This window comes from Sarcophilus harrisii, chromosome 1 (assembly GCF_902635505.1).
Source record: "Sarcophilus harrisii chromosome 1, mSarHar1.11, whole genome shotgun sequence".
NCBI lineage: Eukaryota > Metazoa > Chordata > Mammalia > Dasyuromorphia > Dasyuridae > Sarcophilus > Sarcophilus harrisii.
In genome coordinates, this window is record NC_045426.1 from 379,268,635 (window position 1) to 379,295,228 (window position 26,594).

Below are 26,594 nucleotides of genomic sequence, written 5' to 3' on the forward strand. Positions count from 1 at the left end.
TTAGTGAGGCAGTTAGGTGGGGAACTGGATCCGATTTCAAACCCTCCCTCGGGCATTTCTTAGTTATATGAGCTCAGGTCACTTCACCTCCTTTAGGCCTCAATTTCCTCATGTGCTAAATAAGGAGAAAACATAGGATCTCATTAATAGAAATTATGAGCTCAATGCTGGAGTACAGATGGAAAATGAGGAGCAGAAGGAACCTGAGGCCTACAAACTGGCCTTGCAGGGATGTGCCCAGCTGGGATTGCTGGATTACCTTCTGTATCCCCCTCTTCAGTCTCTGACCCTCTCCTCCTCCCCCCCCTCCCCTCCTCCTTTTCCTTCTTCTTCTTCTCCTCTCTGTCTCTCTCTGTCTCTCTCTGTCTCTCTCTCTGTCTCTCTCTCTCTCTTACTGTCTCCTCCTCTCCTCTCTCTGTCTCTCTCTTTCTCTTACTGTCTCTTTATGTCTCCTCCTCTCCTCTCTCTCTCTCTCTCTCTCTCTCTCTCTCTCTCTCCCCCACCCCTCTCCGTTACTGTCTCTTTATGTCTCCTCCTCTCTTTCCTCCCTCTCTCCCCCCCTCCCCCCGGTGTGTTTCTCTGTGTGTCTCTGTCTCTGTCTCTGTCTCTCTCATTTATGTGACTGTCTCTCTCCCTCCTCCTCCCTCTCTCTCTCTCCTGGACTCCTCCTCTTGTCTTTCCTTGTTTCCTTCTCTAAGTCTCCCCTGCCCCATTTTTTCCATCCCCTTCCTTTTTCATTAGGATACACTAGCCTAGGCTATATAGTGGCCTTGCTTGCTGCAATATTGTTATGGCTTGCAGGGATTTATGAGGATGCCTTGTCAATTCCTGCAGACTGCCCCATGCTGTGAGTTATGCAATAGGCCATTGCCTTAATTAAGACAAACGGCCTTTACTAGATCTGTCCCAGGGAAAAATTACTCCCTGAGCTCCCTCCGTGTAGCCTAAGAATGACAAATGCCTACCCAGGCAGGTGTGATGCAGTCCTTGTCCCTGATTCACACAGGCTCCACCTCATCAAGCCGGGTCCCCTGCCCCAGCCCTCTCATCATAGAGGTCTTAGCTTCACCACTACGGTATAATAGACAGTACACAAGCTTAAAGTTCGGAGTTCTGACTTCAAAGTCTGCCTCTGATTCTTACTAGTTATGACAGAAGTAACCTTTCTGAATCTGATTTATCTTTAGAATGGGACTAATAGCTACAGTACCTGCTTCACAGGATTGTTGTGAAACTCAAACGAGAGAGTACAAGTAAAGTACTTTGTACATTCTAAAGTACAATATAAACATCAGTTATTATTGTCTGGAGTTAAAAGCCCCAGGTTAAAATCCTGCTTCTCCCCACAATCTTTTACCCCAGATTTCCCCACTAGGTGACTGTGGGTCAGTCATTTGCCTTCATGGAGAAACCTAGACTAGGTGAACATAGGATTTCCCTTCTATTCTAATGTTTTAAGCATCCTCAGTCCGACCTTAGTGAAGGTTGAAGACATAGCCACATCCTCTGGTGTGATTTTTTTAAGGCTTTCAGAAAGCCTTTCCTCCTCCCTGAAAATTTCTTTCCCACTTACTTCTCAGTGCTGAAAATTCTTGTCATGAGACACAGCCCATGATTCCCCAGTGAGAGATCAGACCAAAGTACAAACCTCCCTGGCTGAGCAAATGCAATGACCTACATTCGTGCTTTTCTAGACTGGACGACCTGTGACGTGGTTGCTGTAAGGAACTCCCAGTGAGGAAACTCCCCTACCTACCAATGCAGCTCAGCAATGACTCTTTAGCTTACAGCCCCAGGCATAGAAAGGTCAAAAGACCTGCCAAGAATTGGAATAGCCAACATGAGTCAGAAGTAGTACTTTTTAACTAAGGCCTCCCTAGTTCTGAGTGAGCTCACTATTGATTTATAGGAATGCACAAAGTAGTCTACTGGACTTAACAAGATGTTCTTATAATCTACATTATACTGTGGTGTAAATGACTAATGTCAAAACATTTTCAGAGAGTAGGATGCTTGATGTAAAATTAGAAGGTACCACAGAGAGATGAAGGGGTGTTGGGTCACTACTAGCAAATTTCACTTCAAAGCATTGCTGTGGAGGTCTCCTTCAATCATATGGAGCCAATCACCTCTTCATTCTCCCCAGCCATAAAAGGAAGAAGATATTTCCATCATAGTAAGAGAAAGAAGTTCTTTCTAGAGAAAGAATTTATAGTGGTTCTAGACTTTCAGAGCCTGTGTGTGTGCAAATTTCAACACACACACACACACACACACACACACACACTTATTTTTTCTCTACACCAAGATAAGTGTGCATCCTAATCAGAATTCTATCGCCTCTCAATTTGTCATTTTTTCCCATACACACTTTCCTATTATCCCGAAACTCCTCATCATATACTTGAGAGAACAGAAATCTTTACTACTTAGTGCCCTCTAAGGAAAGGCAGACCTTCCAACAGTAAAAAAGGAGCAAGGCTAAAGATTGGAGCTGAAGTTGCATCTGCCTTCTTCTCACTTTTTTTTTCCTACTGAAGAGGAGACAGGAAAGAAGAGTCTAGTTACTTCTCAGTTATTTGTGCAAGTGAATGGAAATAGCAATACTCATAATTGCAATGATAGATTTTTTTTTAATAGCCAAAAGCAAATAATCTCAAAGAGAAGAAAATCCAAATGTTGGTTCCATTGGAGCTTTATAATGTCTGTCTTTCATTTCATTTCAGTCAATTAACTGTTCTTAAATATTACCCCTCAGGATATCTTAAGAGACCTTTTCTGACAGGAGAAGGAAAAGCTCTCAAAAGGTAGACCTAAGGCTCCCAGTTTTCCCTATTATTGCTGGCTTCCCTGTGCCCTATGCTAAAGAAATGGAAACTCTCTTTCTCCTCTGTTTCTATTTTGGAGTGTTTCTATCAGCTGGCACAACAGAAGCTCCTACAATTCCAGCATGAGAAAAGACTCAACTTCCATATTCCATTCTATAGTATACCAAAGAACCACAAAATAAGACAGTGTCCAGCTTGTCCAATTCAGAAATGCCATTTCAACTCTTCCCTAGGTGGGATGACTGGGATGTTGCCCCAGAGTGCCAAAATTTAGAAGGTACTGATTATACTTGCAGTCCTTCAGCAATATAGAAAGTTTTCAGTGTCCTGGGGTATAACTTTCTTCCCTACACATACCTTAAGAATGAACCCTCCTTAACTACTTGCCAACTTCACTTCCAAGCTGGCAGCTTCCCGCTATCCCTTACCTACCTTCACATACATACAAGTTAAAAAGAGGGGGAAATAAATTTATTAAGCTCAAACAATGTTCCAGACACTGTAAGAAGTGCTTTATAAATATAAAGTCATTTAATCCTCACAACAATCCTAAGGAGTAGGGGATGTTATGATCTCCCTTTTATAGTAGAGGAAACTAAAACAGACAAAGGGAAATTCTGCAAATATATATCTGAGGCAGGATTTGAATTTAGTTCTTCCCAGCTCTAGGTTCAACACTCTGTCTACTATACCAATAGCTGCTTCATAGTTCCTGTCCCTTGCCATGGAAGCAAAAATTCCTAGTTCCAGCTCTTCCCTGAAGGCTAGAAACCTTTATCCAATTCCTAAATCTATCCCAATCATCCATCATTTGTGGCCTTCTCTACAGAGACTCTCCAAAAAGTCCTCATTCTCTGTGCTGTTTCTCCAGATTATCAGCCATCCCTGACTATATTCTGCTCCTCATAAAGTAGCCAATCACTGCTTCCTTAGCCTTGTTCCTATCTCAGGTTGAACCCCCATTGAAACATTTCCTGTCTCTCTAAATTTAGGGCTCTTCAGATCTCTAAATGCCATTCCTTAAAAATTCTAATGATTCCCAGTTTTCCTCCTGGATACCTGGATTTTCCCTGCTCTCAGTTTCTCCTTTGCTCCTAAGGCCTCTTGCTCTTTCTTCTCCTCCTAGGATCTTACCCCTGCCTCCCCCTCTCCCTGAAAGCACAGCAGCTGGAGGGGAGAGAACAGTAAAAGTCTATTGCAGCTATAAAAGGCATTAACCATCTGAGCACTCGTCCCCATCAGGCGGAGCAGCCCATTCATACTTAAACAGGAAATATTGTTTAATGCCGATGGTAATGAGCGAATCAAATTTTGAAAATTAAACCCGAAATTGAGCATTAGAGCTGGGGCGCCAGCATTTGGCAAAGCAAATGGCATTGCTGCTGCCCACCCACAGCTCCCCACCCTCCTTCCCAGCCTCAGGTCTTGTCTAGGACCACAGTCCAGCCAGACAGATGCTCCTTAAATGCTGTGGTGTGAAAGGCCATGGAAGGCTTCCAGACAAAAACATTCTTGCCTACACCAAATCTGCCATGATGCCTGAAATTCCACCATTACTATTTCCTTTCTTTGGATCAACCTACAGGTAATTCCTTCTAGGAAGGGCAGTATATTAACTTGGTCCTTCTTAGTGAATGAATTAATTCAACAGATTTCCTCTCTGACAAGAAAGATACCTGTGAAGAAAGAAGATGAGAAACTTTGGAAGACCTGAGGGGGAAAAAAAGTATAAAAAGGAGGGAAGGGGATGCACAGGGACAAAGGTGCCAAAGATATACTTCAACTAATCCTCAGTTTCCTTTTTCTGTAAAATGGGTCCTTTTATCAGGCAGTCAGAGCCAGTCACCCAATTTAACCCAAACTTCTTAGAAAAATGTTATCAGAGTTGAATGGACCTCAGAAGTCATACATCAACTCAAACCTGTTCTACATCAATAAGCCTTTCAAAAATACCCCTGACAAGTGGTTATACAGCTTCCACCTAAAAACCTCCAATCAGGGGAATGGAGGTCATTACACTTTTGGATAGCTCAAAGTGTTTAGAAGTTTTCCTTGTTTTCCTCTTTCAAAGTACATGTACCCTGGCACATAATCAATAATGAGGCTTCTGAAAAGATGGTAGTCATCCAGCTGCCACTAACAAGGAAAACACTCTTAAAAAGAAAAACTTATGTGATTATTAATAATCATCATAATAAATAATCTTTTACATATATATATAGCACTTTATATATACTTTCTGTATACTTTCATATCTATTAATTTATCTAATCTCACAAAACTCTTTCTGAGATGGGTAGCACAGATGTTCATTTTGTAAATGACAAAGCTGAGACCTAGAGGCTAAGTAACTTGCCCCCTAAAACACAGAAAGTCAGAAGCAACCACTATGATAGAACTCAGATCTTTCAACGACAACATCTACTACTACCATCATCTACTACTACTACTACCCATCACTAATACTAGTACCAGCTACTACTACTTCTTAGAATTGATATTATACTTTTTAAAATTCAAAGTAATCTATCATCTAATCCACATATTTAAATATGAATTGACTCTTCAAACCAGACATTGAAATGAATAAGGATATAACTGATTAAATCTGAGTGCCATTAAACTTCATTTAAACATACCTAAAAGTTATCTTGGATCTCTCTACAGCTTTTGGCCCTACTATCCCTACCCCATCTTCAGCTTCTATCTATGCTTGATCTTTATCTTTGTTCTTTTCTTAGCTTCTCTTACCTCACTGACTGATCTTCCATCTCCTTTGCTGGATCTTCCATCTCCTTTGCTGGATGTTTCTACCACACATTAAAGTGGGGTGTTGCCCTAAAACTCTATCTTGAATCTTCTTTTCTTGTTCTACATTTTTCTCTTGATAATCATAGAACCTTGAGTGGTTTCATTTATCATGTTTCTGCAGATGACTGATTATATAAAATCTCAAGGTCCAATGTAATATTGTCATTGAACATCTCAACTTATACATCCTAATGATATCTCAAACTCAACCTGTCCAAAATGGAACTTACTATATTTTCCCCAAATGAAATTTCATCCAAACTTCCCTATTTCTATTGATGACATCCTTCTAATCACCTAAGTATACACCTTAAAAGTCCTTTTTAACTTCTCCCTAATTTTGTCATGACTTTATCTGATTTCCTTCTTCCATTCATGTAGGCAACCTCCCAAACTTGGAACATACTTATATTTACCCATTCACAGTTTCTCCTATGAAGGCCTAGGTCAGATATACCACCTGCTACAGAAAGTGCTCCCTGATACTCTGCTTTCCTAAACTTCTTAGGGGACTTTGTCCTTGTCATATTTTACTTTGGTGTAGGACACTCATGAATATGTCTTAATCTCCTATTATATTATACGGTCCTTGAAGTCAGGATCTGTCCTTTTTTTTATTTCTTTGTTTTTCTGCCTCTGGGACCTAGCATGGCAGTCACTTGAAATATTTTATTGAATTGAACTCAACTCTTATTTTGCTTACCTTTACAAAATATATAACAGAGACACAAATAAGGATGAAAATCACCCTACTCCATGTAAACCTGATATATTTATCAGATGAGAACACATCTTAATTGTTTCACTATTGAGAAAGAGCTGCCTGGGGAATGGAGAGAAGCTGGGAGGAAAGGGAGAAGCATCAGGGAGCCTTGGCCTGGCTTCTAACTAGCTGGATGCATTTTAGACAGACAGGTAACATAGGATGTAACCAAATTACTCAACTAATTCATACACAATTTCTGTTTCACCTAGGGTCGCATTCAGACCTAGTGAACAATAGAGATGTTCATATCTGATAAATGTATCTGTTATATTTAGTGGGGGAAGTGGAAAGGAATGATTTTGGCTCTGCCTTGATATTACCACAGACATCCCATTGGAGGTACTGCCATATTTTCTCTGGGTCTTTAGATTAGTAGACCCCTAACATTTCCCTCAATGGATTCCTGCCACTGTAAAGATAATCCAAATGGAGTTTCTAACTCACCCTTCACTTGGACAAGCAGGTTAACTTAAAGAAGAAAAAACTCAGAAAAACTTCAAAGATTCTTAGGCCTCTCAAAAGATTAAATATTTATTTGAAATGTTTTTAGGCCAACAGGCAAAGCTCATCCTATAAATCTGTAATATATGAAGATTTCGGATAAGCTGTTTGAACTCATGTCATTACAAGACAAGCATTCCACATTGTCTTAAAAATAAAAAAGAAAAATACAAACATTTATGAGCTCGAAGAGTATGATTTAAATAAACTTCTAGGCACTAGTATTTTAGGAATCCAAGAATCCAAACTTCTCTTTTCAACCTAAAAATAAATTCAATGAATTCAGTAATACAATAGATATTAATACTTGAATATCTCAACAATTAAAAAAAAAACCACTTACAAACATACAATTGTGGTCTAAAACAAGAAGGAAAATAGCTTGAAAACAAAGGTATTTGATAACTAAAGTCTCAGGTAGAGAATTTCTCTAATGGGTCCCCAGAAATGCAAAGAGCCCAAAGTTTCTCCCAAATGAGTCCTGCTTCACATTGATAGCAATATAGGCTCTGGTATCCCATACTAAAGGAGCACCTTATCGCCATTGGTGAGTTAAAGTCACCAAGTCCAAAAAAAAAAAAAAAAACTCTCTCAGGATACTAAACGATCAAATGTGAGTTTCAGAATTTTTTAGGCCAAGAGGCAAAGCTTATCCTATAAACCTTTAGTCCATAAAGATCTCAGGCAAGCTGCTTGGATTTGTGTCACCATAAGATAAGCATTCCATGTCCTCTTAAAAGTAAAAAAGAAAAATATGAACATTTATGATATATAAAAATATGCTGTAGACAAACTTCCAAGCACTAGTATTTTAGGGATGCAAGAATCCAAGTTTCTCATATCAACCCAAATATAAATTCTCAGCCACTGTCACTGATCTTTGAAAAAATGTGGGAAGTGGAAGATAGACCATAGGATTGGATAAGAACAAATATTGTCCAGATTTCAAAGAGCAAAAGAATGGAGCCTGAAACTTGAAGCCAGTGAGTCTGGCTTCTATTTATGATAAGATTCGTTAAAGGTTAGTTAATGAACATCTAGAAAAGGAAGGGAGTGATTAAGAAGACTCAATACAGCATTGATTCAATCCAGTGAACATTCATGAGAAGCCTTCTATATGCAGACACCAGATCCAAAGGATACAAAAATGAAACAGTCCTTACCTTCAAGAAGTTTACATTCTATTGACCAAAACAACTTGTAGTACAATAAGTAAATAAAAAAATAAAAAAATATATATTTACCAAAGAATTTTGTTGCAGGGTCAGGGAGGGTTTTGCTATTAGCAATTGGGGAAATCAGGATAGACTTCCTGAAAGAAGCAGCATACCCTGAGCTTTGGAAGAAACTAGGGGAATTCTATGAGGGAGGCAGAGGTGAGGAGGAAGAGTGCTCCCAAGTAGTAGGGAATGGTCTATGCAAGAGGGAAAAAGTCAGGAAACAGAATAACATGGAGGAGGACCAGAGAATAGGCCCACTGGGCTAGGGCATAAACGGGATGAAAGAGAGCCTAGAAGAGGTAATAAAGGGCTTTAAAAGCATCGGAGGAGGTCCTGTTTTATCCTACAGACTGTAAGGGACCGCTAAGCTGCTTGTACCTGATAGTGACACAGTCAAATCTGTACTTTAGTCAAGGTGAGCTGGTAGACAAATGTTCAACAAGTGACTCTCCCCCCAAAACTGTACACACAAAAATCTTTGAAATTTACTCTGCAATATTACCTTTTTCTATTGCTTTCTTAAATCTAGAAAAATCAACAAAATAATAAATTAACTCTGACTTATAGCACTTACCAATTTCTAAGTTGTAACTGCTCACACTGAAAATTTAACAACTGGCTTTTGTGCTCCAGTATGAGCTGACTCCAGCATATCACTGGCTTTAAAAATAACCATTTGTTCATTGTGTAGACAGAAAGGGACAGATGTATAATATACTGGGGAGCTAAAATTGGATTCTTAGGACAAGTTGGACTTAGGACCTAGTTGGATGTGAGAAGAAAGGGAGAGGAAAGAGTTGAGGATGGTTCCAAACCTGGGTATATGAAAATATGGTGATAACCTAAACAGAAACAGAGAGGGTTTGTGGGGAAACATAATGAGTTCTGTCTCTGAAATATTTAATTCACTGGGAATAGGTTGTGCCACACTAACTCCATTTCCTTTTCGTAAAGGCTAGATTAGGGAAATGCTATTACACATAGCTTTATATAGACTTTATTTAGCCCAGCATTTGACAAAGCCTTTCATGTTCTTCTGAACATGAGCTAGACAGTAGTGTCATTCAGAATAGATAGACTCTCTGGAGCAGAAATGCCATCATTAAAATGGTTCAATATCACCTTGGAAGGAAGTCTGTTGTGAAGTTTCCCAGGAATCTATGCTAATTAACATTTTTACTACTTAACTTAATGCATAGCTAGCATGCTTATCAAATTTGCAGGTAACAAAAAACTGGAAAGGATAGTTAATACCCTAGATAACAGAATCAGAATCCAAAAAAGATCTTGACAGGCTAGAACTTTGGATTGATTCTATAGTAAGATATTTAATAGGGATAAATGTAAAATCTTACATTTGGGTCCAAAACATCATTGTCACAAGTGCTAGATGAGAGATGCATGACTAGATAGCAGTTCACCTGAAAAAGAATCTGGATATTGAAGCAGACATCAAGCTAGTATGAAACAACAGTACAATCTAAGAACCAAAAAGGCAAATGCAATTTTAGGTTGTTTGAAAAAACAGGTTCATCAGGGCTAGGAGGTGAGATTCCCTCTATTCTGCCTTTGTCACACCATGTAAGGTACATTGTGATCAGTTCTGGGTGTCCCATTTTAGGAAGCTGACTATGTTTAAGTGAGATCAGCAAGGATGGTGAAGGGTCCCAAGGTCATACCAAATGAGGATCAGCTGAAGGAACTGAGAATGTTTAGTCTGGAGGTCAAAAGATGAAGGAAGAACATGATAGCTGCTTTTTTGTGGCAATTGGGATTAAGTGATTGCTTAGGTCACACAGTTAGTGTTAGTCTGAATTTGAACTCAGATCCTTCTGACTCTAGGACCTGTGCTTTATCCACTGTACTATCTAGCTGCTCCTATGATAGCTGTTTTCAAGTGTCACTATGTGGCAGAAGGAATGAACTTATATTTTTGGCCTCAGAAAGCAGGAAACCATGGTCCCATTGTCCCAGGAACAATAAGGGAAAAGTTTCAAAGAAGCAAATTTAGGCTCGAGGTAAGAAAAAATGTTCTAACAAACACAACTTACTAGAAGTAGAATGGACTATCTTGGGAAGCCATAGTTTTCCCCTTCTCTGGGAGGGTTTTGAGTAAAGACTGGATGACCTGATAGAGGTACTTCTAGGCCTCTAGTCTAATCTAAATGTCTAGTCTAGTCTAAATGGCCCCTATAGTCTCTTACAACTTTGAGATTCTCCAGTTTAATGAATTCAACTAAAACAAGGTGATGTGGGGCATTGATAGCAATGCCTTTGATGTCTCCTTGACCCAGACTGAGGAAGCCTGCATATATGTAAATGAAAATATCAAGGATAAGAGGCCAGCATCATCAATTCACTTCTGCCCATATTTGCATGGAATTAACATGCGGTATCTTTCACGTAAGGTCAGACCCCAATATGGACTTTAAACTGAATTCCCATGTGTGGAAATGTATTATACTGAACTGTCCCCCTATTGTGAGATACCCAGTGGGTTAAGGGGTTAGATTATGCTGAGCATTAGATGGGTCAGTCAGTAACTAAAATTAGAGAATTTTTCTAATGGAGTTTTATTGACTATTCAAGATGGAGTTCAAATCCCAAACTTTGACCTGATTGGCAACATTCATTCCAATGCATGCATGTGGTGGGTGACTCCATCAGTGTGGAGCAGTGGAAGAGGCACTGTGTCGAAAGAAGGAAATATGAAGGTTGTCGTCCATTTTGGGTTCTTGGTTATGAGTAAGGGGAGGTCCTGACTACCAAGATTCTTCTCCCTCAGTTCCGAAGCTCTTATATCTCTTTATCTCCAAAGCTGGGTCCATTCCTAACATTCATCAATTGACCAGACCAGCCAGAGACAGTTTGCCTGCCCCCATCAGCTATTCTTGGCCTTAATCGTACCCTCATCTCCAACTCTCTGAGGAAGACAAGTTCCCAGTCTTAGTCTTCAATACCCAAATGTAAGAGACTTTTAGTGCAAGACAGGAAATCTTACAGAACAGTGTACAAACAAGTGCCTGCAGAGGGCCAACTGATCACACTGGGGATCCCAAGGAGAACAATTCTAAGAATTGTATAAGTATTATCTAGGGAGGCTTCCTGGAGGAGATACTCTGGAAGTCAGGTTTCTTCTGTGGACAACAACTCTGGAGAGTACTTTGTAATTCATATATCCCTGAGGAGTTCAGAGACAGGAGGCAAGAGCCCAATCAAGCCTCCAATTTAGAAGTATTCCAAAGAAGGAGTTACCTTATCAGTGTATTAGGCAGGTTTGGGGGATAGGGTGTGGGTGGGAGTTAAGGGTGGGGTAGAAGAGAGAGAGTTGGCAAAAAAAAAAAAAATAAATAACTGGCAAAAGAGAAGTGGCAATGTGGAGAGGAGCGTGTGGATGAATTTTAATGCAATCAGAAAGCTGTAATAATGATAATAAAGGAATATATTCAGACGTCAGGAGAGGGAGAAGGGGACCAGGCTGCAGCTCCAGAATTTAAATCAGGCAGAGGCGGAGAATTCTCTCTACCCTTTTTTCTTTTCCTTTTTTTCCCTCCCAATGAAGGAAATGGAATTTTTAAGCAGGAGGGCAAGAGATTAGCAATTGGCAGTTTTTCACCTCTTTGTCTTCCAGCAAATCCCATTTAATCAGGGACTTTAATAGAAGGAGGCTCTGGCCCCAAAGGCTGGCTGGGGCACTGGGTGAGATGAGAGTCATTGATCCCTGGGGGTGGGGGAAGTGCAGATCCATGGCATGCATACACACACACACACACACACACACACACACACAGAGAGAGAGAGAGAGAGAGTTTCAATAACCTCCACTGAAGTCTTTAAAAGCCCAGGTTTAATTTGATCTGAAATGTCATCACCACTTCTGAGAGAAAATATGTTGACTTTTCTTTCACCTTTGCCTTTTATCTCTCTGTCTCTGTCTCTCTCCCTCATTCTCTCTCCATTTCTCTCTCCCTCTTCCTCTCTCCATTTCTCTTTCCCTCCTTTCTTCTCCTTCCTTCCTTCTCTTTCTCTCTGTCTCTCTGTGTCTCTCTGTCTCTCTCTCTTTCTCTCTCTGTCTCTGTCTCTCTCTCCATCTCTCTCTCTGTGTCTTCGTCTCTCTCGTCCTCCCTTCCTCTCCCTTTCCCTCTCCCAACCTCTGTGTCTCTTTCTCTCTTCCTTTCCCCATTTCTCTGTCTTGTTCTCTATCTCTCTGTCTCTGTCTCTCTCTTTCCATTTACTTTTATCTCAATTTCTCTATCTCTTTATCTTTCCATTCTGCCTTCTCCCATTTCTTTTTTATGGGTCCTTTCTGAAAAGGGTCCTTGTCTCCTTTTCTCTACTTCTAACGCTACTTCTTCTCTTTCTCTGTCTGTCCCTCTCTTCCTCTATTCTGGCCCTACCATCTGCATCAGTCCATTTCTCTGGTTATCCTTAACTTTGATATTCAGAGATAAGTAATATCTCAGTGGCCAAGTCAATTTGAGGATTGAGAAGGGAGCTTAGAAGACCACCCAGGATACTAATGGCCACCTTGACAAAAGGCATCTCCCTATCTAGTATATGTTTGTGCTCCATCCCTTCTAACAATCCATATCCCAATTCTCTAGCCACACCCAACTCCAAATTCCCATTCCCCTTTAGGAGATCTTTTCTGACCCCAACCCTGGGGGAACTGGAAGGAAATTCAGATTTCAAAGGAAGCCTAGAGAGAAGGTCCAGAATGAAGAATGGACTAGCTTTGAAAATGGGGCACAAGTCCCTAAGGCTCCAGGAATCAATGGCTCCTGAACTGTCCATAGCTGACCCTCTATCTGCCTCCTAGTCAAACTACAATTCTAGACTGAACCTGAGCTTGATCCTTGATTCCTCTTAATATGAGAGGCTTCCAATGAAACGGGGTAGCAAGCATGAGAGCACACCTGCCCATGACTTGCCCAAGGAGAATTGATCCCTGAGGCCTTAGGGTGGAGCAAATAAGCACCACAGCCTGATTGGGGGACAGGGGACAGCTTGGTACAGTGGAGAGCGGATTGGCTCAGCAGACAGCAGTCCTCTGATATTATTTGTGTGAACTTGGGTAAATCACTTAACAACCTTTCTTCCAGTTGGACTAGAGGCTATACATAAGGTATAAAAGAGTTCCCCTTGGCTAAAGGACAATATTGAGGGTGGTAGGGTGGGGGTGGAGGAGCAGGTCAATCATGGAAAGCTTCCTGGAAAAAAGGCAGTTCTGAGAAGGGTTTGGTGGGAGAGCAGAAAAAGGAACAAGCACCTGCATTTCTCCATCACTGGCATCATCTCATTTTGAACTGGCCTCAGTCAGTGTATCTCATATGATGGGGAAGAGGAAGCAGCATGCAGATGTTTGGGCATATGTGTATGCAAGGGGTGAGTTCTGCCTGCAGGGAATAGCTCCTAGTGGGAGAAGAGTAAACAATGCCCTGCAGAGGGTATGTGCCCCTAAATTTTTTGTATACTCCTATGTCCATTTATGCCCGTTTGTCTCTGTCCTGGCTGTCCTTCTGTGTTGGTGTATATGTGTCTGAATGTATGCCCTGAGTATGAGCTTTTTGTGCCTTTTGGGGTGCACCTATAGACCTATGTATATGGGAACATATTTTTGCATGTGTTTGTATATAGTTGTGTGAATATTTTCAGGTAAGTGTGCATGAGTGCATTTGCATATGCTTGTGTATGTGTGTTTATACAGGTGAAATAAAGCCCTTTCTGCTCTGAAGGCTATGTTTGATCTCTGGATCAGACATCAAATTACACTGGGTCTGGGCTTCCTGAAGAAAATGTAATTCTATTCCGTATGGGAGGATGGAGAATCTGCTTGCACACAATACTGGATATGTCTTGTGCATGCACACATGCATGCTTGGGTGCATATGTGTATGTATGTAGGCAAAGGAGAGAGAAAGGGAGAGGTGTGTGTGTTTGAAGTCTACTATGTATTATCATGTTTGAAACTGAGCAATGCTAAAGTTTTTGAAAAGCAATGTGAAAGAACATGAAAGAGATGGTGTGGTAGGTGCATTGAGCCAGGAGTGACGGGTGAAGGAAGAAAATATGAAATTTCTAGTCAAACTTTGAAGCCCTTTCCAATGATGTGACCTAAGGTCATCCATCTGCTTTTTCACGAAGTTGTCCCAGCCTTTTCTGCAGAACAGATGGAGGAACGAGGTGGTCTGAGATTGAGTCCCCCTTGGTCCTCATAGGGCTCCCCAGTTGGAACCCCGGTAAGCATCTCCTAATTTTGTTCCAGAAGACAGAAAACTCTTTGTTGGCATGCTCAACAAGCAACAATCTGAGGATGACGTCCGCCGGCTCTTTGAGGCCTTTGGAAACATTGAGGAATGCACGATCCTCCGGGGGCCAGATGGCAACAGCAAAGGTAGGAGACGGGCCAATCTGATGAGGAAGATGTGGCCCCCACTGTTATGGGGTTCCTGAGAGAAAGAGAGAGAGAGAGAGAGAGAGAGAGAGAGAGAGAGAGAGAGAGAGAGGGAGAGGGAAGGAGGGAAAGAGAAATGGAGAGAGGAAGAGAGAGGGGAGAGAGAGAGAGAAGAAGAGAGAGAGAGAAGAGAGAGAGAGAGAGAGAGAGAGAGAGAGAGAGAGAGAGAGAGAAGAGAGAGAGAGAGAGAGAGAGAGAGAGAGAGAAGAAGGAGGGAGGGAGAGGGAAGGAGGGAAAGAGAGAAATGGAGAGAGGAAGAGGGAGGGATAGAATTGGAGAGAGAATGAGGGAGAAAGATGGAAACAGAGAGATAAGAGACAGGCAGGAAACAACAGGGAGAATTCATCACTGTCAGACTGAGCTAGGGGGCTGTGTCATGGAGAGTTTTCCCTGTTAAAGCTGTGGGTAGCAATAGGTGAGGGAAGGCTTCTGAAGGAGGATAGAGGGCAGAGTTTAGAAGATGGAAATTTAGAAGACCCTCTTTATCCAAGCTACCAAGAAGCAGAGAGGAGAATGGGTCTGCTGTCCTCCCCCTCCTTCTCTGTCTCTTTCTCCCCCATCATCTGGCTCTTCTTGTTTCTGAAGCTCTGTCTCCAGTTATCTCTCCCTGTGCCGTCTTCTGCTCCAGTGTCCCATGGGTTGGGTCAGGGTTTGGGCTGAATGGGGTTAGCTCCATTTTCTCACCAGATCACTCTCCCCTCACCAGGGTGTGCCTTTGTGAAATACTCCTCCCATGTTGAGGCCCAAGCTGCCATTAACGCCCTGCACGGCAGCCAGACCATGCCGGTGAGTGAGATCCTTGGGTTGGGGGGGAGGGAGGGGCATCCTGAAAGCTAAGTACCCCCTATCTGCAAACACACGAATTTCCAGAGCTCCAGAATCTTATCTGTCTTTTCACCGCCAGGAATTAAAGCTCACTGAGTGCTAATTGTCTACTAGGCATTATCATGACTGTTTCTGAGTTGAGTTTGGAAAGGCTCTATGTCAGGAATAAAGTAATATAGTTTGTTCATTATGTGGATGGGATAGCAGCTAGGTATTCATGATTGTTATGATGGAGAACTTGTTATGAATGAACAACCAAGATGGTTGGCCCAAACCATGGGGGCTTCTTGGGATTGAGGAATAATTATCAGATGTCCTCAATTATATAAATGCCTTGTTTGAGGGATATTAGATTAGTGCTAGAAATAACCACAGAGATAATATCCAGGAGCATAATAATTTGCACAAAATCAAAGAGCGAATGCTAGAGTCAAGATTTAAACAAAGTTTTTTTTTTCCTTTTCTTTTTTTTATGAACCAGGCTTTCTACATAGTTTTTAATGTTCTATTGTCATAATCTCCTCCCTTTAAATGTCACAGAGTCCTAGAACTAGAAAAGACCTCAGAGATTCTTTCACATAGTCCAACCTTTTCAGTTTATAGATAAGGAAAATGAGGCCCAAAGTGACATAGGTAGCCAGCACTTATCGTGGTGCCAGGCACGTTGTAAGCACTTAATTAATTTGTTGACTGACTGAATAGGATTCAAATCCAGCATTTTTTATTATTCTTTGTTGTTCTCCTGCACTAGGATGCCTCTGTACTGAGTTTGTTCCCTGGTTCATCTGGGGGTGGGGGGGGGGGAGGATTCTTTCCCCTGAGACCTTTAATTGTTGGTTGTCACTACCTCCTTCTTGCACATGGGTCATCCTCTACTCTTGATTACTTGAGAATACAATTTTCAACTGGGCCCTTACCCTGGTATCTCTGAAATATATGTAATCTTTTTCTTTTTTCCTTTTTTAGAATATTTACAAGACTTTTCCCCAGTAGATATTATAAGAAAACAAAGGGAAAAAAATACCATAGTATAGGTGTCTCTGATCTTCATGGAAATTTCTCTGGCTTTAGGCTTACTGGGTCTTAGCTCTTTTAACTGACCCATTCCTTAAAGTCTTAAAAACCCAATTTTATCCAAGCCTTCCTTTAATATCTGATGTTCCATTAGGCCCATAGGATTTACCTACATCTCAGAGGGCCTCTACACTTTGGTCACCTCAAGTCATTTTCTCACAGATAGGGTCTTCAGTGTTAAGGAGAGAGACCTAAGAGTCAGGGATAGGGACATATTAAGGGAATAAAGGAATGAGTTTTATAAGGAGGGGCCTGAATATTGGTGATGAGGCTTGAGTATCAAAAACTAAGATAAAGATTTCAGTATCCAGGATGGAAACTATATATCAAGGAACAGGGCAAAGGATACAAATGTGGGTCCACGGGAATGCAGGGAAGGTTAAGAATAGAAGCTAAGGATCAGGACAGGGATCAATGACCAAGACTCTGAATAAAAGGAATAAAAACTAAAAGTTGGGAATATAGGTTAAGGGTCAGGATGGGTGCTCAATGTCAGGTATGAGAACCAAAGTTTAGGACAGGAGTTCTTTCTTTGAGATGGGGAGATAAGAAGTTAAGGTTTAGAGAAAGGGCAAGCAGATCTTCTCAACACTATGAAAGGTTCAATTTGGGAGTTGTGTATCCCACATGATACATAGTAGCTTATTGAAATAGATTGAAACTCAGTACTTTAAAATTTAAAGGACTTCTGAATGGGAATCAATGGAACAGTTCAAGTTCCTCAAGTGTTATCCTTCTAGATTTAAAAAAAGAGAAAAAACTTTTTTTTTAAAGAGCAGAAAAACCGAAAGTGAATTTAGGTGTAAGAAAATGAGTTCTTGGTATGCTGTACATTGTGTAATTTTTGTGTGTGACTATGTGATTGTATAGTTCTTTTAAATTGTGTGCACATGCACATGGAGAAGCGAGTGTCAAAGAGCTACCAACTTGACCTCTCTCTCAAGAAAGACTTGCACCTGCCCCTCCTAGCCATTTTTCTGCCCTGATTTCCTCCAGCCAGGCAGGGGAAAGAGGCAAGTGCCTGGGTAAAAAAACAAACAAACAAACAAAAAGTAACATTGATGCAGGATCTTGTTGAGAACGCTCTTTTATGAGGAAGACCCACATGTTCTGAGAAACACTCCTCAGGTAGCCAGGCACAATGGAATATTTTATTCAATCTGCCCAGGTCTGTCTCTTGTTATCTTGGGCAAGTCCCTATGAAACTCAGTTTTTATATTTATAAAATGGGGCTAAGGAAGCCAATCCTCCCTAGTTCACAGTGTTGTAGTGAGGATTCAGTGATATACTGGATGGGAATAATCTGGGAAATTCTATAAAAGTTATATATAAGTCACATTGGCATCAGCATCGAAAGAAAGCTTAAAGGCCATCAACTTCAATCTATACTTGACCCAAACATGCCCCCCACACCACCACCGATGAGAGGGGCATCCAGCCTTTCCTGGAGAACTTTAGTGAAAGGGGAATCAATCCTGCTTTTGGCCAGCTCTAATTGTTAAGAAGGTTTTCAAAGAAGATAAGGAAGGTAAGGATGGTCTGTCAAGCCTAAATTTGATCCTCTATAAATTCTATTTTTGGTCCTAGTTCTGATGAGGGAAAAAAATCTTAGATCTGGAGGAACCTTAGAGGATTTAGGAGCTGGAATTCCCAATTCAAATCAAACACTTTATTACCTCTATTAATGAGAAAACTGAGCTTCAGTAACTTTAAAAAAAAGTCACACAGGTTAATAAGTACAAGAGCCAGGATTTATACTCCATTCTTATTCCTAATTCATCTTTCTTCTCACTACATTATGGTACCAATTATCAATAACCAGATATGTTGAGCACTTTGCGAATTCCTTTCTGCTAATATATAGATATAAATATAGACATACATAAATACAGACATACATAGATATAGACACAGACATATACACAGACAAGAAGTGATAGATTTGTTCTAATCCCATCCCATCCTAATTCCTATACGTATTCATTTTTATGGAAATGCATATGAGATATAACAAGACCTTTTATTTCATGAATATGAAATATTCCCATTTTGGGTGAATACCTTCTCTTCAACTCACTGTCTCTAAGTACTAGGCACTGAGGGGCTAAGTGCCTTATCCAGGGTCACATATAGTAGAGCTAAAGGGCAAGACTTGAACCCAGATTTCCCTAAGTAAGAGAACAGATAGATATCCAATATGTCACACTGTTTCTTGGACAGGTAAATGTCAACAACAGAAAAATAGATAGGCAGGCAGATAAAGATAACAGATATAACAGCTTGTGTTTATTTCTGAGTTCAAAGTTAATACACATAAGTTATGTGTGTATAAAAAATTAACATTTAGAAATAAACCTAAGTTTACCTGTGGTGTGGAATTTGTAAGAGAAACATAAAGGTAAGTAGAATTCAGGTATCTAGATTATTAATCTGATATCCTTTCCACTATATCATAATTACTTATATCTATGCAGTTGAATCAATCAGTCAGCATTTATTAAATGCCTCCATATGTAACCGTTGTCTTGATCTACATCTTGCCACTGGCCCTAGATGGCTCTGGAGGAGAAAGTGAAGCAGGTGAGCTGCTTCACTTAAATCCAACTCACCTGCATATCATGACATCACCTCCCTGATATCATGGTCCTCTTTAAGAACGAAGGACAAACAATAATTTGTTCTGGGCCCTGAAGATATAACAAAGACAAAGAACCATACAGTCCTTTTCTTACAGAACCTGGACTTGTTGGTAATAAAGGTTGTTGTTCATAAATCAGTCAAAATAAAGTCCCAAAGTATGTCTTCAGAGGCAGTTAGAGGGTAAAGTGGATAGAGCACTCACCCTGGAGTCAGGAGGACCTGAGTTCAAATTTAGTCTTAGACACTTAATACTTACTAGCTGTGTGACCCTGGGCAAGTTACTTAACTTCAATTGCCTCACAAAAAATAGTCGTCATCATCATCATCATCATCATTATGATGATGGGGCAAGGAGGAGGGGCAAGGAGAATGAAGGGGAAGTTGAGGAGGGAAGCAGTAAAGGGGTAAGAATCAAAGCCAAAGTAATAGATCAGGGAAATGAGAAGGCTGACCAAAATGAGGGTCCATACAACAACAACAACAAAAAGAAAACCCACCACATTTTGTAATATTCTGCCCATTCAAAAAACATTAACTACCCACCATATGGGGAGTTCTGTGCGAAGTGCTGGGGACACCAAGTTGAACTAAAAAAAAATCTGGAATAAGGGCTCTTAAGCTGTTTTATATTATGGACCCTTTGGGCAGTTTGGTGAAGCCTATGGGCCCCTTCTCAGAATAATGTTCTTAAATGCATAAAATAAAACATAAAGAATTACAAAGGAAACCAATTATATTGGAATACAATTATAAACTGTTCTTAAAAATGTTCATGGACCTTAGGTGAAGAACTCCAAATTAAAGGCAGTATGATATAGGGGATGGGCTGCTGCAATCAATCAGGATGAACTGAGTTCAAGTCCTACCTCAGACACTTATTAGCTGAGTGACCCTGTGCAAATTAAGTTACTTAACCTCTCTGGGCCTCAGTTTCCTCAACTGGGAAAGGGAAGGAGGGAATTAGATCCTTAAGGTCCCTTCCAGGCCTAATGCTATGGTTCTGTGATCTATAGCTTTTTAAATTAAGATGTTTGGGCTGATCCCACCTTCTAAAGCTGTTATTTCACTTTCTCTTGGGTATGACTTAGAGAAGCACAGACTTATAGATTTAACAGCAAGAAGGGACTTTAGAAGGCATTTTTAAGCCAACACTGTCATCTCACAGGTTAGGAAACTATCCTCCCATTTTCTCTCACTCTTCTTCCCATGCGGGTCTTTAATTCCTATCCCTGAGAAATGACTTAACTAAGAGATTTGAAAAAGTGAGAAAGATTCATGAGAAAAGAGGCAGCAAACAACAAAATAAGACAAAACAATTTTTGACATATTTTTCTAGGTTTCCTTACCTTGAGATTTCCCTTATCCCCAGTTTCCAAGACCCCAGAATTATCTGGGGTTCTTCCCTTAGGTCTGTCAAGATGAGTTTGCTTTGTCTGGCTGTTGTAAAGAGCTTCACAAAGTACCTGATAAAACCACACAGAAACTGATGATTCCCTTAGTTCAGAGATCTCATATGCAGCTCTCTCATAGTTGCATTGGGCTTAAAGGAGCCCCTTTCCCCATTCCTGTCTGAAATGTCCATTTACTGCTGAACCCAGTCCCACATCATGCAACTCACATTATGGAACATTTTAAGGTTTATGAAGAAGTTTGCTCACTGCGTTCTTTCAAGGTAAGAAGTACAAGATTCTTATGCCCAGGTTATAGGACAGTAAATTGAGACTCTGAGACATTAAATAGTTTGTTCATAATTACATATCTAGCCTATTGTTAGGGCTAGAATGGACCTATGATCTGGTCAAGCCCCACTTCCTTCCTTCTCTTCCTACTGGGATTCAGTTTAACTTCAGCACCAATGACTGTAAATGGGTAATCTCTTTGAACATGTCTTGATCATGACCCTTTTCTGTCAGGGTCTCTTGTCAACCAATACTAACCTACCGTCAATAGCTAATATTTATCTCTGACTTTAAAGTTTGCAAAGCATTTTGCATACATAATGTCATTTGATCCTCATAAGAACCCTAGAAGGTAAGTGCTAATATTTCCCCCATTTTACCAATTAAGAAAGGATTGGAACTCACATCTTCCTATCTTCAAATCTAGTACTCTAGGACACTGTGGCTTCCCATTTCAAAATCCCCAACTTAACATTGGACCTTCCATTGTCCAGTGTCCCATCATAAGGGGTGCTGCTGGGCCTCTGAACTGAACTGAAAAAATGGACATATCATGGGACCAGGGAATGGAATGCCCACACTCTATCTATCTCAGACCACCAGGTCCAACAACCACCCAGGCCATCTTTTGATGGTTCATCCTTAACACTTAACATTCCTTACTCTTTACTAATGCCCTACAATACAGCAGTCCCATCAAATGCTGCTTACAAGTTATATTTTCATCATAGGCAAAAGTTTTGCCAGCACAAAATGTTCTCAGCCCCTTGCCTTGGATTTTGTAATGTATGAAAAGCAGAACTGACCTGAACAACTTTGATACCTCTGTTGCTATTTCTGCCCAGTGATTCTAAGACCCAGTGCCTATGGCAGAGTCAGAAATGGATATTTAATAAGCATTGGCATTGGCAAAAATATTCTGGACCTTGTGCCAGCCCCGAGGAATATAATGGTGCCATCTTATATTAAAACTGGAAAGGATCTCAGAAGTCATTGCTCTTTTCATTTCCCAAAGGAAGAAAAAAAGGCACAGGAAAAAGTGACTTTCCATAATGATGAGACCAGGAACACTTTAGGCAGTTTCCATCCAAAGTAGAGGTGATGAGATAGTAAAGACCCAACTTTGGAATCAGAAAGACCTGAATGAAGGTCCTGCTTTTGACACATACTAGTTGTGGATGGGACTCTAAACAAGCCATTGAGCATCTCAAGGATCCCAGGCAACTTTTTAAGATTATTAATTACAGACAAGTTGATGAAATGCATTGGTGGAGGAAATTTCCATATAGTGGGTTCATCATTCTGAAGACATCTTAGGTGTGGACAGAAGAAGAAGAAAACCCTACCCTCAAGCTGGTTGTGAAAAAACTTTTGTCTTTAATTTTAAGAGATTCCTTTTTTTATTGTAGATAGGGAACAGGAAGAAAAAGAATTCAGTTGATGATAATTTACATTCTGATCATCCTTTAAATACAAATCACTTTCTTCAAAATAATCGTTTAACTAGTAAGTGCCAAAGCTAAGATTTGAACCCAGTCTCCTAACTGCAAGTCCTAGTTTGTTTGTTTTTTTCACACTACCTAGAAGCCTCTGCCATTTTTTCAAGAGTTGAAGCTCAGATTTCCCGCTCAGGTCACATGGGGCTGGACTTAAGACAGACTTTATTTCAAGGCCATTGACAGGTCAGGAAATTAGTTTTTGCCACCAAAGTCCCAGAGTTGGGGATTGGGAAAAGAAGGGCGCTCACACCATCCAATCCCATCCATTTTCTTCTTTTTGCTGGGTAAAGGATGAAGACAGCCAGACTAGTAAGAAAAGGAGGCCCCAACTCAACACAATTCATATGATATATGCATAATGAACTTGCATACACACACCTAGATATATGCACATGCAACCACACAAGCACATATTGCCAGTAAAGAAGAAGAATAGTGCTTCAAGAATTGGAGATCTTGAAGGGAGTATCACCATGATATTTAAGGGAGTCCCAGAATAGGAAGGGAAATGATTTTTGTGGTCCAGTCTGCCCATTTAAATTATACTAGTCAAGCTCATTTCCAATTTTCTTTACTAAAAGAAGGCTGCTTCGAGAACATCAGACATACACATATATGTGCACATATACTTATGAAGACATAGATGCATATGTCTTCTAGATGCATAGATGCATACCGGCCCCTGCCAGTATCTGTCTCACATTTTTCCTCCTCTCTTAACAAACAAATGGGTGCCCATGCAAAAGAAGCAGTCATGAAATGGGCATGTGCTTGCAGGTGCATGCACCAGCACAAATACACACACACACACACACACACACACACACACACACCATCCCTTCACAAATACAAACACAAACAAATCCCAAGAGTAGGATTCTCTATAAGGGCTTGGAAGAAGGTAAATCTATGTATGGGAAAGACCTTGCACATTCAGAGCAAGAAAAGGAAGGATTGAGGCTGAATAAAATGGAGAGTTAGGGAGGAAGTTCAGTATCAAGAAATGGAAGAAGGAGAAGAGAAAATGATGGAGCCCTGGCAGGAAGTAGAGGCAAGACAGAGAGGAAGAATAACAAGAAAGAAAGGACTCGGGGGGGGGGGGGGGAGGGAGGGGGGAAAAGAGAGGTAGTGAGTCCAAATGGGACTTCCTCTTCCTAAGACATAGGCTCTAAACAGGAGATCCCAGTGCATTTAGATCTCGTACAGTAGTGCTGGGCTCCATTCATTGGGGTTAATGATCCAAAGTGTGTCCATCCTACAAACTCATTAAGACCCATGCCCAGTAATCATTAGCAGGAATTGTGAACATTAGGCAACTCACTGATCAAAGAGTCATAATTATGAGCAGGATCTGGGAGGATCAATGATTCTCTTACCTCCAAAATCCATTCATTTGCCAAGAAAGAAATCAACTAGAAACTAGGAAGGAGGCAAAGGGAAGACTGTGACATAATTCCCCTAATATGGAACTTCATATGACAAGAAATTCTTTTTTCCCACCCCTGACCGCAGCTCAGATTCTCCAGCCTATCCCCCAGAATATATCTAGGAATCATCATAATTACAACAATCAATGCTTTGTAGAGAAAGGCAAGATATTGTAGTGGAAAGAATGGTAGGTTTGTGTTCCAAATCCTAGATCGATTCCTTAATAAGCTGGGTGACCATGCCCTAGTCACTGGTCCTCAAGTTTTCCAATAAAATGAACAGCTTGGTCATTGGTGATTTCCAATGATCCTTTCTAATGAAAATCTATAACCTACCTCAGGCATATGTGTATATCCTTTTCTACTTTTTAAATTATTTCATGTCATTTTTCAAATTTGATTCTCATAACTATCCTAAGAGATTTTGCAGGTGGGACAATTAAAGTTTGGAGATGTTAAATGACTTGGGCAAGATAATTTAACAAATTAGTAATGTGTCAAATTATTAATAGGCAGTTAGGGGTTAAAATGCACAAGTTCTGGGCTTGGAGTCAGGAAGACTCATCTTTTTAAATCCAAATTTGGCCTCAAACACCTCCTAGCTGTGTGATCCTGGGCAAGTCACTTAAATCTCTATGCTTCAGTTTCCTCATCTGTAAAATGAGTTGGAGAAGGAAATGGCAAAGTACTCCACTATCTTTCCCAAGAAAACCCCAAATGTGGTCATAAAGAATCATACACAATTGAAAAAATGACTGAACATCAAGAACAAATTCTATAATTACTGTATCATATATACATATGTGTAATTTAAATTATGTGAATGTCCATATATGTGTGTGACATAGAGAAAGGGATTGACAGCAAAACAGAGCAGAGACAGAAAGAGAAATTCAGTTTATTGAATACAAGGTACTTTGCTATCCAGAACTATAATTTGGGTCTCCTAATTCCTGGAATGGGACTCAGCAGTTCAGCATCTTTTAGTAAGCCTTCCCCCTTCTCTCTCTTGCCCTGGAGCTAAGAAGTTCTGGAGTAACTTGGAAGCAGGGAGAGGGAAAGGAAAAAGAGTGGTCAGTCAGGGAACTAAAGGCTTAGATTAGTTCCAAATCTACACCTTGAACATCCTGGATTCTCATCTGCTTTCTCTTTTTGCCTAAGTCCAGAGAGATCCTGGCATCACTGACATTAATTCTATTTTATCAAATGCTTTTTCTGCATCTATTGAGATGATCATATGGTTTTTGTTAATTTGGTTATTAACATGGCCAATTATATTGATAGTTTTCCTAATATTGAACCAGCCCTGCATTCCTGGTATAAATCCTACTTGATCATAGTGTATTATCTTGGAGATGATTTTCTGTAGTCTTTTTGCTAATATCTTATTTAAGATTTTAGCATCAATATTCATTAGGGAGATTGGTCTATAATTTTCTTTCTCTGTTTTCAGCCTACCTGGTTTAGGTATCAGTACCATGTCTGACTGACATTAATTCTAGCCAGATCATCCTATTTTTAAGAACAAAGCTACTCCAGGTTGTCCATGACCAAGAGATTTTGTATATTGGGTTGCAGATTATAGCCATGGACTCTCCTCTTCTCCACACTTCCTCTTATCCCATTGTGCACACAGAAGGCACAAGAGTGTCATATCATTTTAATATCAATTTGGTAATAGATTGAGTCAATCTTGGTAGTAGTGGAAAGAACATTGAATTTAGAATTAAGAGACCTAAGCTTGAATCAAACCTCAGACACTTATTAACTGACACTGGAAAGTCAATTTAACCTCTCTGAAACTCTCCCTACTTATTTGTAAAAGGGGATGACAGGATTAGGTGGCCTATAAGGTCTCTTCTTCCTGTAGTAGTCTAAGAATCAAGACAACCATGTTCTATGTTCTATTGGAATGGCTTTACAATTAGATTGGGGAGAGGCATTGGGGGAATTTTGATGACATGGTTGATTACTTCTTGTTCAATCTAAACCCCTGTTCTCTCTGCTCAGATAATAGAAAAGTAATTATGATGTGACATAAGAGATTCTCTAAGATTCCCAGAACCTCAAAAAGAACAAGAATTTTCCCCAAGACAACCCATCTCAATAAAGTCTTCAGAAAAGAAGGGAAAGGAGATGTTTAGAACTAGGGTCATAATCCATGTCAAAGAGGGAGATGCTCATACCTGGGGATGAAGACAGAGGGAGGGAAGAAAAAAGGGAGGGAGGGAATGAGGGAGGGAGGCCCTGCCAGTATCTGTCTCACATTTTTCCTCCTCTACCCACTTCAGGGAGCTTCCTCCAGCTTGGTGGTCAAGTTTGCAGACACTGACAAGGAACGCACAATGAGGCGGATGCAGCAGATGGCGGGCCAGATGGGCATGTTCAACCCCATGGCCATCCAGTTCGGGGCATATGGAGCCTATGCACAGGCAGTAAGTGTAGAAATGGTTCTGGGACAAGAGAGGCGACAGCCAAGGTGGCAGACAGGGGAAAACAATATGGAAATAACAGAGGAAGGCTCTGGGGAGTTGCTAAAATCTCTCCTGAGCCTTCAGGTCTAGTTCTCTATTTGAAGAAGAGTCAGAGACAAAAGGAGAGAATTGGTTCCAACTTCAGGGAATCCCTGTTCTTTTACTGGGATTGAAAGAGTTTATGATGGAGGAAGCCCTAGTCTGATGGAAGAGAGAAAGTTTCTGACCCAATGAGACCCTAGTCCATTTTTTTTGGGGGGGGCAGTAAAAGGAAAAAATACTATCTTTGGAGAATTACTGTTTGGTTGGACAAACTTGAAAGCCACTCCTACATATAGGAAACAAATAGGTAAAATAGGTAAATAACTACAGTACAAACAGAATAATTAATTAAAC

The 26,594-nt window shown here is 40.5% G+C and overlaps 1 protein-coding gene across 27 annotated transcripts in view; it reads left to right on the plus strand.

Annotated features, from left to right (window-relative positions):
- The window catches only part of CELF4 (CUGBP Elav-like family member 4), a 558,697-nt gene that overhangs the window by 481,618 nt on the left and 50,485 nt on the right, over positions 1-26,594 (plus strand). For 18 of the 27 annotated variants that reach the window (XM_031946023.1, XM_031946032.1, XM_031946034.1 and 15 more), the window contains 3 exons: positions 14,392-14,520; positions 15,287-15,366; positions 26,016-26,159. In XM_031946023.1, coding sequence (XP_031801883.1) covers positions 14,392-14,520; positions 15,287-15,366; positions 26,016-26,159 — 353 coding nt within the window. The remainder of the gene's footprint in view (positions 1-14,391; positions 14,521-15,286; positions 15,367-26,015; positions 26,160-26,594) is intronic. The other 9 variants (XM_031946033.1, XM_031946035.1, XM_031946036.1 and 6 more) reach the window with 1 other exon arrangement.